Here is a 12,799-nt window from a genome sequence, read left to right on the forward strand (position 1 = left end):
TTTTTAATAAATGTAAAAACCAACTACCTTTAGATTTGGATTTGGCTAATTCTTCTTTGGCTTTCGATACTATTCCTGCCATTTCGGAGACCCTTATAGGCTTCTCTTCCGTGGAAGGAGTGAGGGGACTTGTTAACCTCTGGGCAAGGTCTTTAATACTGTGCTCTCGATTCAGTAGAATCTCCCTGTCATCTTTTGGTTCTGGGGAGAAGTCTTGCCCGCTCCTCACCGTGGACAGAATATCCGTTGTGTTGACGCTGTGACCCAGGGTCCCATTTTGGATCCTCTGTTTCAAGCCGGTTGTGTATCTTTGGTTTCCTAAACATAAAACATTATGATGGGGGTGTTGTTCGTAAATAAAAAAAAATGAATGGAATACAAAAATAGTAACGGAAAAATGGAAATAAATTCAGCGAAAAACATGATAAGCGCAAATTAGTGGGTTAGCGAATGCACAAACCATTCATCAGAACTTCCGGTATGTAACTGGGTTTGGTTCTGTTTGTGTAAGTCTTCTCCGCCTCCTGTCCATGACCGTTGACGTCATTGGAATTGTATACGACGGTACCGTTAACGGTGCCGTTTATGGAGTATTTGGGACTCGATTCAGTGTAAGTTCCATTGGTCTTAGTGTAGGTTCCGTTGATGTTGTAGGTTCGGTTCGGGCTCCACTGGTCGCTCTTCTCAAACAGTCCATTGTAAATTCCGTTTGAGTTGTTCATGAGTTCTTGCTGTTGTATTATGTGATGCGCCTGCCTCGCGTACCTGTCTCTCCGCCTCTTGAGAACTGAGCTTAGCTCTTTGTTTTCCTTGGTATCAATAATGGTAGGCAGGTACTGAGGTCGCGGTGGGGTCATTATGTTCTCTGGTTCCACCTGCACTGGCTTCGCTGTTGATTGTTAGTGAAATGCGACGTTTAAGGCAGAGTCAAAGCGAATGCGAAAAAAAGACATCGATTACAACTGGAAGTTAAGTCATGAAATGGGTACAAGAAATACACTCAACAGATTGAGCATGCAAGGTCACACCGAGTAAAACAATGCTGTCTTTAACTTTCCAGCGCTTACCTTTCTCTTTGACTTCTTGTTTTTTGGACTTTCGTCGTTCTGATGGTTTCAGGTTTAGACTTCTTCGTCGCACTGAAGTTATGACAGATTCATCTAGTTGTCTATCAAGTTGAGAGAAGAGATTCTTTATTAAATTGTACAAAATATTGAATATTTTTGTTAATTTAAAAGAAACAAAAGTGTGGACGCCGTAGCAAGGGATAGCGCTGGAGGTAATTGGTCGTCGTCAATAAAAACACCCGTTATATATAAGGCCGACTTTGCTTAAGACCTTACTAGTTAATTACTAAAATACTTATGCGTTATAGGTCTATTCAATCACGCAGGCGCGCCTCAAAGTGATCGCTGTTTAATGAAATAAATTTATCAAACATAATCTAATTTGTATTTTTTGCTGTTGCTCAGGCGTCTCACGCTCGCTGAGACTTATTATAAACACGAGCGTCTCCTACTCATAGCAATGCACACCGATAATTCTGTAACCTGAACTTGTCTATTTATTTATTAAGTTTATTTTATTTAATCAGCATAATTTAGTTACTTACTTGAGTGCGGTTCCAGTCTCATCGCCGTCCTCGTACAGAAGCACAGCTTCGAATATTTGCAGTTGCCTCAGGAGATCTAAGTCCGTCCCTTGCTTGGACATGTACAGCTGTATAATGTCGTCGATGCCCTGGTCCTGCAGGGAGTCCACTTGGTCGTAGTACATGTCTCTATCGGGCACATTATTCAGGCATCTATTAATCAGCGTTGTAGCGTAAATGAGTAGTTCCGTGTCGGAAGCATCGAAGTCTTGGAGGATTTTCATTACGTTGAACCACGGCTGTCGGCTGTTGGAACTGTCGACGGCGTTGATGGCGTCGATGAGGATGAGACAATTTTTCTCCGTGTACTCTACGAAGACTAGAAGAAGTTTGAGAGCAGTTTTGACGACATGTCTGAACTTGCTGGAGATGAGGGAGTAGAGCCACTGGACGCAGCGCTTGTGGCTCATCACGCCGTGCATGCCGTCGACGTAAAGAAGGATCTGTGAAATGTTGAAGAATTTTACCAAAATCTCCACATGTCGTTATGTATTAAACATCGATCGTTTTTAATGTTTCTATATCCATTGCAGAGACTGTTACAAATAAAAAAAAAATAACGATATTAGAAACATAATTATTTAATAATCCAACTGCATCTGACGTAAGTGAAATTTTATATTATTGAATATATTCTATCACGGGTGTGTCATGTGTTCAGTCGTGGTATTATTACCTTTTCTTCAAACAGTACCGATAACATCCTTGTGACATTTTATGAGTCTATTGTCGGAATTCAAAATTTTACTTTTGATGTATACAGTTTTAAAAATACTGCTTTAAAAAATTTCGGAATATTGATTGACATGTTAAAAAGGTTTCGTTATGGTTCTATTGCTTCATACTTTTTTATGGCGTATTATTGTTTCCACTTTTACATAATATACCAACATTAGCCCACAAATCTATCATTTCGTAGGTATTATTTTTTTAAAAAGGGAGAGTTTATAATTTTCCTATCGTTTCTTCTCTCTAGAAGATGCTTTTGGACACTGACTAATCAATAATGATTTTTGTAAAATAGTAAAATTTGCCTAAATATAATACATTTGATTTGATTTAATTAAATTAATTTTCTTAAATCGATTTAATTGAATTGTTTCTTTTTCATTTAAACTATATATGTAGAGTATGGGAATTAATTGACTATGACATACAAAACCATAATAATCTTTTATATAGTTATTCGTTCGTATAGGATTATATAAGTACATATTTCTTGATCAGACAAAAATCACATCGTTACTGCAGTTACGTTAAATTATCAACGTTTATATTAGCATATAATATTTTATTTTTGTATTTGCTAGAGTAAAATAATAACATATTTTTTTTGCCAAAGGTAAACAATATCCATTTAGTGATACCAGTAAAAAAAATTGAAAATAATTTGTGTAATAGAATCTTCCTTATAATATTTGCGTGAAACGTCTTTTATAGTAGGTTATGTTTACCTGTCCGAGAGCTCTTAGGATGTAGTCCAGGTAGTTGTGGTCCGCCATGGTGGCGACCTGCATGAGGCAGTCGAGGCCCTTGTTGGCGACGAACTCGTGCACCAGGTCCTTGTCCGACTGCAGGATCTGCTTGAGCGTGAACAGCGCCCGTCGCAGCTCTCGCCCTTGAGAGTGCAGGAGCCTCTCTAAGGTATTAACAAAAACATAACATAACACTTTAGTAATAATAAGTTATTACTAATATAGATATCAAACATGTTACTATGAATAAAAGGGGTGGTGGGCGACTACTAATTAATATAAAAAATATAGGTATAGGTAAAATTATATTTGAAATTTGTAATTTTTCATAAAATAATTGAGAAATCGTTGTAGCGGGACACTGACAATATAAAAACTATACGTACTATGGAAATACAATTATCACGTATTCATCCCTTTGATATTCAAGAAACTTACTTTCGTTTCGTTTTGTTTTAGCAATCTATTAAATAACCAAACAAAGGGGATTCCTATATCGCTGTGATCCATATATTTTTAATTTTAACTTGTTCCTATGAAAATTATCAATAATTTGGAACATATTCGTAAATCTAAATAAGATTAATTAGCTGCGTATTTAAACAAGTCTTCATTTAATTTATGTAGGTATCAATATAAATAAAGTTGAATACTACTGGATTGTGAATAGCATCAACAGCGGCAAGATAGTTCTGATTTTCCTCACGCTGCTCCTCACTCCCTGTTAACATTATCGGCCGAAAAATATGATTTGAGAAGTGAGTACAGTACGAGTGAGTAGTGAGTAAATAAAACTTACCAATGATGGCGTGCACGCGGACCGAAAGTTGAGTGCGCAGCACCAGCGCATTTTTGCGACTAGAAAAAAAAGAAAAATACAACATTAATTATCTTTATTATTACAGACAAAAAAGGAATTAATTAAAAGCTAAAATATTATATACTAGCTGTGCTCGCGACCTTGTACGCGTATGAATGTAAAAAAAAATATATTATTGCCTAAGTTCCTCCTTATTATATCAGTTATCTGCTAGTGAAAGTCCCGTCAAAATCGGCTCAGCCGTTCCAGAGATTACCCGGAACAAACAGACGGGCAGACAAAAAGTGTAAAAAAATATTTGGTACATGTAATGTGCATACACACATATGTATTGAGTAAAAAGGTCTATTTTAATTTTACAAACAGACATTCCATTTTTATTATATGTATAGATTGATGGAACTACGTTGAACAACAAGTTTCTCTTTTTTACCAAAACTTTTACGTTGTCCCTAGACAAAGACATATTTTAATTCCAAAGTAACCACTCTCCTTAAAACTAATTTAGCGAGTGTATTTAAAGACGGATTAATCTCAGACACTCAGAGATAAATCAGAGACAGGTCTAGGCTAGATTTGTTTTACATGATTATATTGGCTTTTCGTTAATCAGAAACAATAAGTAAAATTTTAATTAAGATTTTTAATGTTTTATTTGTTTTTTTTTATTGTTTAATTATGCATATTTAGTTATTTCTTTTCGGGTAGTGTAGATTTAATTGAAAATTAATTTCTTTTTAATCTTCAATGTCGGATTGTAAATAAATATATATAAACTAAACACTATTATGAGCACAATATCGCTACGCCATCAGCAAATCGCACGGAAGACTTAATCCTAAGGTTTGTTTATATTCATTTATTCTTCGATTCAAGTAGGCCATAAGTACATTCTAATAATAAATAAAAAATATAGTATACTAGCTGTGCCCGCGACCTTGGACGCGTTTGAATTTGATAAAAATATTATTGCACCCTAAGTTACTCCCTATTATATCAGTTATCTGACAGTGAAAGTCCTATCAAAATCGGACCAGCCGTTCCATAGATTAGCCGGAACAGACAGACAGACCGACAAAAATTGTAAAAAATGTTATTTTGCTATATGTACCGAGTATAAATACATATACATTGAGTAAAAAAGGGCTATTTTAATATTACAAAGAGACAATCCAATTTTATTATATGTATAGATATACGCACGCACTGTTATATATACAATATCAGTGTTAGTGAGTAAGTCCTGGCTTGATGTGATGACATTTTTTGACGCACGCTGATATAAATTCAGAGGGACTTACTCATCGATATCACATGCGTCTTTGAAATCCTTCTGCGAAACGAGCTCGTCCTCCTCCGAATCCAGGGTTGAGATAAAAGAAGTGTCGTGGCACGAGTCGCCGATGCCCGAGTCGACCGAGATCTGCCTCATGATGTCGGTGTCGCCGGCGGAACAATCGAAGTGCGAGTCGACGAGAGACACGCTCATATTCGATTCCATAATCTCATTATCAGATTCACAGGATGAATTTATAAACTTAGAGATTTAAACTATTCCTCGTGTACAATATTTTAATTCCCGCGCTTGCGTCCCCGATCGGCGTTCATTGAGAACTAAGCTGCGCCCGCGCTGATTCAGTTGAATGTGGGAAAAAGGGTACACTGATTTTATTGCTGGGCAATATACCCTCGCGCTATTTACATTTTTTTAAACATGCCGTTCAATTAGTGGCGTTTGGTTTTTAAGTTTATATTAAATATTTCAATTTTAACTACTTTTTATAAGAAAAAATGACTTTCTAGGTTTTTAAAATGCTTTACTAATTTGAAATATGTATATTTTTTATTATAATAATAAAACTAGTAATCTTCGAAGTATAATTAAATCTATTCTGTGTTTTTCACTCTGTTTTCTTCGTTTACATGTTTTACTTCTTATGTAATATGAAATAATAATATTTAAATGTTTTATTGATTTTCTTATATTTAGACGATTCATTTTACATATGTGATCGGAACTCTTATAGTTTCTCGAAGACGAATGCGTTTCGCAGTGGATCAGCCTGTATAAAGCTCTCATAGTGCAAGTTCATTGTGTGCGTCGTCTGGTTTTTGTGCATTCTGCTCCATCGCGATTGATCTAAAAACTCCATAACGCCGAACACTCACGGTTTCGCTTGCGTCTAGTGATTTCTACACTTTCTATGGCAAATTATACGCTATGATATTATTTCCAATTACCTACATATTAAATAAAACTAAAACTATAATGTACTACGTATAACTGTTGTATGTTATTGCTATCCACTAACACGCACACTTTTTTAAATTTAACGTATACGAGAAAACAAAAACAGGAACGATTTGTATGGAAACGTTGACTAAAAGACGAAAATTACTACATTTTCGTAACTTCATTAAAACTGAAATCGTATAAAAAATGTAGTTGCGATGACATATTAAACTATAAGATAAGTCAAAGTAACCGTGTTTATTGTGAATAATTAAAAGGATCTCATTTCCGGGAATTTTATAGTCATGGCTTTGATATGGAAGTTAGCTAACGTTTTACATAATTTGGCAAAAATCCGATATCAGATGGCCACAGATGTTACCGGGTTACGCGTAACGGTAACCTAAATAATGTACATGTGTCGAATCCGGCGGAACTATTTCGGTCTACGTAAATGGTGCGACGACCTTTACTTTACAAAGACGACTTCTTTACTCAAGAAATGTTTCAAAATTGCCATATTGATATCTTAGTGCAGTTAACCTGCCTGTAGATAGTTTGTTAATTCTGCAACGTTGTAATTTACTTAGTGCTAATTCAAAAACTAATAAGAATTGTGAGAGATGTAGCTGTATCTGTCAAATCGGAATAAGGTCAAATCATAATATAGTCACCAGATATTATGCCATTTACCACGTCATTTTATATTCTAGGGTAAATGATAATGAGCCAGAATGGTATTTACCAATAAGAATGGCGTATTGATCCAAAACTTTCAGGTCACATGGGCAGTAACCATAACATGAATTTAGAATGGAAGTAGACTCCAGTTTGTTACGACTGCATCCTTATATCGTCGGTACATTTGTCAATCTTCATAAATATAATAGACCAACTGCCCCATGCATTTCCCCTTTTGTTCCCCACATTGTTACACAAATAAGAAATAAGTTTGAACATTTAATATTCATTAAAATTAGTTTGTTAGGCTAAGGCTTCGCTCTCGTTGTGGGGGTCGGTTGTCAAGTGTTCGCCGTGTAAAAGGAGCCTCCTATGGAATTCTTGTTTGCTTCATGCCAAATTTAATCGAATTCGGTTTTATGGTTCGGCCGTAAAAGAGAATTCCATAAGTATTCCATTTATTCCATTAGTAATATTCATAATTAAATATATAAATAAACGTTATATTCTCAACTATTTATTATATACAACGAGTAGAAAAAGACACACTAATATTGAATATAGCTATTTGTTTGTTTTTGTTTCGCGTATAGCTATACTTCGATTCGTATAAACTTTTGTATTCATTTATTTTATAATAATCAATATTTGAATCAATCTATTCAAATTATTAGATTTCGTCTGACCATAGAGGTCACATATAATATTAGTATGTCATGAAAGATGGGTAGGTGTATCATTGAAGATGGCGATCGCGAAATCAAACCTGGATAAGGACCCCTTACACACCAACTGTAGTGGTGTTGATACCTATTTTTTTCGGATGTGATGTAAGTCGGATTTTTTTTATGGAATAACTTGTCGGACGAGCATATGGGCCACCTGAAGGTAAGTGTTCACCATCGCCCATAGACAATGACGCTGCAAGAAATATTAACTATTCCTTAAATCGTCAATGCGCCACTGACCTTGGGAACTAAGATGTTATGTCCCTTGTGCTTGTAGTTACACTGGCTCACTCACTCTTCAAACCGGAATACAACAATACTGCGTACTGTTGTTTTGCTGTAGAATATCTGATGAGTGGGTGGTACCTACCCAGGCGGGCTTGCACAAAGCCCTACCACCAAGTAATCTTCTACTTTAATTACTTTGTAATTTTCTACTGTACATTACATAATGATTACCTCAGCACTGGGATCTTATTGCATTTTACACACACGAGTCGGATTATCTACGTATATTTTTTTCTGAATGAGGAAATTGAGGAAGCGAATCGTGTATACTGAACGGAGGGGACACGGGAAGTGTCCGGAGGGGGCTGAATGGATCAACACAATTGCACATGTTCATAAAGATCACTTATCTTGTTCCTTTATATGTGAAATTATATAATAAAAGTTTTTATATTACGTTATAAACTGGCACACATATTATCTCTGATTACATATCGTTGGTCGAAAAGAATAAGAGCTTAAGTGCCAAAATTGAGTTTGAGGAAATAAGGTTTAAAGTTTCTTTTCCACAGACGATATATTGATGGCAATGTCCTAACCGATTTCAACCACGATAGGCATTAAATAGGGATTCTACTACGCTAACACAGAAGCTGTCTCGAAAGATAATATAAAAACGGCCAACTGCCTGACACTGGCTACTAAGAATTTATTAACGAAAAAAAAATTTAATCTTACTGTTAATCCGACCCGGAGTTCAATTTTCAAGTTCACCTCGGATCCGAGAGTCTGACTAGCCACTACACAGAAGTGCATTGTAAATAATATAAGTATAAAATCATAGTGAAAAAGTCTTCGATTATTTGGCCGACGTCGGCTAAACGTTTTAATCATTCAATAAGACTATCGACAACAGTTTTTCGCAACGAATTTTAGTTATAGTTTTAATGATTCTTTCTTATTTGATTTTATTTATAACGTTAATTTACTTATCAACCTACAACAATCATTATGACTATTAAAGCATTAATAGGAGCATTAGATACATATAAGATTTTAAATGAACATGGCTATTTTTACTATTACAGTTATTAATGTCGAAATATGGAACTCCACCGAATAAAAATAAAATGGTAAATATCCCGTATTCAATAACTAGATAGCTATTATTGAGCTTTTACGAAATCTATAAGTCGAAACAAAATACATGAGCACTGGATACAATAAATGAATGTAGGTTAAACTCAATGCGAATTTCTCACAAGCACATCGCGTAGAATGAATTGTAAACGAGCTGAAAAACATCGGCTAGCTAAGCCCTTGTCCTAGTTCAGTGACCTTTAGCAACCTGCGCTGGACCAAGTCGTAAGCTCACAATTATATTTTTTGTTTCAATGTATTGTTTATACGCTCACCTGTCTTGTAAACCTTCCAGTTCTTCATCCTGTTCCCCGAGAGTGGAATCCAGGTCTAAATAGGGCCCGTAGTCGCCGTCCTTGAACACCTGCAGCGTTGCATCGTCCAGCTGCAACAATTGTAATCAATATATAAATAAAATTAGTAATTTAAAATTATTAATTATTAATAGCGCCATCTGTCGGTTAGTTTAGGAACTACGATGTCGTGTATAATTTTATGCCGGTGCTGTGAATTGTGATATGAGATGGGAGAGATACGAGAGGGAGCTGTCTGTATTATCTCAATTAAAGGCTATTGAAATGATTACTGTGAAAACAGTGTTTACAAAATAAATTAATTTTTTTTTAAATTAAAATAAATATTTGTTCTTTTATTACAATTACTGGACGCTTTAAGTGGCGGTAAAACTACCTCGTTTAATTTTATTGTTTGTTATATGTAGGCGGGCTTTATGAGTCGCCTGATGGTAAGTGTACGACACCAACAGAAGTCGGTGCTGGAATAATTATTAACCATTCCTTGTATTGTCAATATGCCGATAACTTCGAGAACTAATAATAATGTAAAGTTGTAATTACACTTTGCGGCTTTAATTACAATGGCTCACTCAAGTACATAACAATAACAAATGATTATATTTGGAGGTAAAATTCAAATAAATATTTTATCGGAAAGAACTTTTTCACAAGAACAGACAATTGATATATAAAAACATCGAAGTCATAATAGTATAAAATGGTTTTTGTACATTCCTAACATATGCCAATCTCGAAGTCCGCGTGGTATAATATATGTATAATAGGTATATATAGAAGATGCAGCGGTGAGGCAAACTGCTATTTGTTCAGTGGCTTAGGGCTGTCCCAAAAACAAAATGAGTCAACTAATAAATTTAGATATTAGCGAAGGTGTAAACGCAGTCTGCGTGTTTAGATCTTATATCTAGCGCGTTGCGGTGGCGGGTGGCCAAGATTCGGGATGACAATATTAACATAGATATAATATTTCTATTCTATGCGAATATTTTTAATTAAGCACTGTAACTGATATTATGTTCCTGTTGCCCTGTATCCTCACATTATTATCTACGCCCTTAATATATTTTTTGGAATATTAGCAATTTGTATCTATAGATTAGAATAGATTCATTTAGAAACAGCCTCACGTTTGCATCTGCAGGTTTTCAGCCAGGAGCTGTTGCACTCCAGCTCCGCGGTCGTCTTTGAATGCAATTCCATCGGATTATTGGACACTCGATCGCATGCGCTGTTGATTTGTCCTTGCGATTGACCGCTGATACCGAAAATCGGCATTATTGTTTTGTTATAAAGAATCGCCCCGGCATAAATAAAATATAATGTTTAAATACAAATACCGTTTAAAAATCGTACATTTTAATGACAACGCGAACAGTTAGCGATAAGAACAGTTATAATAACTGGCATTAAGGATCGTATGCACGCGTCCTTAAGTATTAAGCTATATTACGACACAACTTAGATGTAGCATCGGCAAAATTCGTAAAAACAATAACATCCAAATTATCAATATTTATTTCTTATGTGAAAGATCTTTACACAAACGTAATAACTTGTAATATCATATGACTGAATTATATTCGTTAATTTGACACTTCGATTTTTACATGCACTTGCTTTCTCGGGTTGACCTGACGCGAGAATTTGTAGCGACGAATAGCGTCGAATGGGGCGATACGGAGCTGTTTCTATTGGTTGCATAAATCGGCATTAATGGGTTTTACAAATTTTGTCGATGCTACATCTAAGTTGTGTCGTACATATTGTTTGTGACGAAATTAAACAAATATTTACACAACAGAATCCAAATAAAACACAAATATTTTTAAACTGCGGACAGCGGTTGATGCAGTCTCTAAGATTAAGTATAAGTCCGAAACTAAAATTCAGGAGCTCGATTTACTCTTAAGTGTTTTTTGACAAATTTTGTAGAGTCGACTTCATTTTGATTCAACTCCGGTTTTTTTTACATACGAATGTGTTAATGTATAACACCTGCGTGTGTAATCGAAGACCAATATCTTGCCTTCAAGATGTAGTTAATTGAGATGTTTGGACCAGTCATTTCTAAGTTGGTTGCTAATAATTAGCGCCTCAACAAGCTTTGTCCTGGTGCCACTTATGTCATTTTTATATCAATGCTTAAATAAATGGTATCGAACAGGAAAGTGTTTTCATTGTCACTAGTAGTTTGCCTGGTATCTTGTTTTTAGATGTTTAAACCTGTTTATTTTTTTAAGATATCGGTATGCGGACGGACAAATGGGCCCCTGATGGTCAGTGGTCATCCCCATAGACAATGCCACTGTTAGAAGTATTAACCATTCCTATCCGGAACTAAGATGTTATGTCCCTTGTGCCAGTACACTGTCTTACACACCCTTCAAACTGGAACACAACAATACTGAGTACTCCTATTTCGCGATGTAATATTTGATGAGTGGTAACTATCCAGACGTGCTTGCACAAAGGCCTCACTACCAAGTAAATCTAGTGACTGACTATTGATAAATAGTCGAGCAAGAATATATCCTCAGATTCAAATATCAAAAAGCGAATACAAATTCCTAGTAGTATGAAACGACTCGTCTTTTTCTTAATTCGTCACAATTGCAGCTTTAATTATTAATATAAAATCCGACAATGAGATTTAAGTGGAGTCGGAGGCAGTTAATATTTTAATTAATTCGAGTAGAAATAGAAGTGACGAGTCAACACCTAAATGTTGATCGTTAGTCATAAACTAAAATTATAGAAAATCACCTGTCGCTACCAAAGGTGGCCTTGTTGGATGTTTGTCGGAGATTAAATCACGATAGTGATAGAAAAAACCTCTCGTTAACGATTACTACTTAAAAAAAAGAGTTCCTTTGAGAAATTAAAACTTTTAATTTTAACCGTGAATACAAAATGTCAAATCAATTTTAATAGTAATTATTTCAGTACATATTCGTGTTAATATTTACTGATTAGTTAAATTGATTCGTTGGTCTGGCCAGCAAAAACTTTAATAGGTTTTTATATGGAAAAAGCTTAAGAAGCAGCCGGGAGATATACTGTCGATCTTACACTATTCCATCGGAGTGTCAAGACGTCGCTTATGCTCTCGGAGCTCTTTCAGTGGCATCATATCGCCAGAATTCTGATGAATATTAATCTTAAATATTTATTTATCATTGTATATTGAACAATATTTAAACCGTTCCAATATCATACAACGTTTTGAGCGAATGTCACATTATAAACGAAAAGAATTATTAGATCTGTAAATATGTTGATTCTATATCGTAGATAAATAAACTAGCGAATGTCGCCGAGATAATATTTCTACAATATTTTGCGTTCGTTGTGGTCGTCGCTAATGTCAATGTTAATACAATTTATTGGCGCTCTGTGCTTCGACGCTGATGTCATTTAAATATGGCTTCCAGTTGAGAAATATCTTTATCCATTTAAAGTTGTAATCTGGTCGTATACGCACGCCGCCGCTTTATTAGATTGTTAGTTTATTATCAATTAAACGGGA

The 12,799-nt window shown here is 35.2% G+C and overlaps 1 protein-coding gene across 4 annotated transcripts in view; it reads right to left on the reverse strand.

Annotated features, from left to right (window-relative positions):
- The window catches only part of LOC124543098 (FH1/FH2 domain-containing protein 3), a 73,788-nt gene that overhangs the window by 4,850 nt on the left and 56,139 nt on the right, over positions 1-12,799 (reverse strand). For 3 of the 4 annotated variants that reach the window (XM_047121139.1, XM_047121142.1, XM_047121141.1), the window contains 7 exons: positions 9,232-9,341; positions 3,926-3,984; positions 3,106-3,290; positions 1,613-2,094; positions 1,068-1,168; positions 461-889; positions 28-318 (listed from right to left, as the gene is read on the reverse strand). In XM_047121139.1, the coding sequence (XP_046977095.1) occupies positions 28-318; positions 461-889; positions 1,068-1,168; positions 1,613-2,094; positions 3,106-3,290; positions 3,926-3,984; positions 9,232-9,341 (1,657 nt within the window). The remainder of the gene's footprint in view (positions 1-27; positions 319-460; positions 890-1,067; positions 1,169-1,612; positions 2,095-3,105; positions 3,291-3,925; positions 3,985-9,231; positions 9,342-12,799) is intronic. The other variant, XM_047121140.1, reaches the window with a different exon arrangement.

The sequence above is a fragment of the Vanessa cardui genome, chromosome Z (assembly GCF_905220365.1).
Source record: "Vanessa cardui chromosome Z, ilVanCard2.1, whole genome shotgun sequence".
Taxonomy (NCBI): Eukaryota; Metazoa; Arthropoda; class Insecta; order Lepidoptera; family Nymphalidae; genus Vanessa; species Vanessa cardui.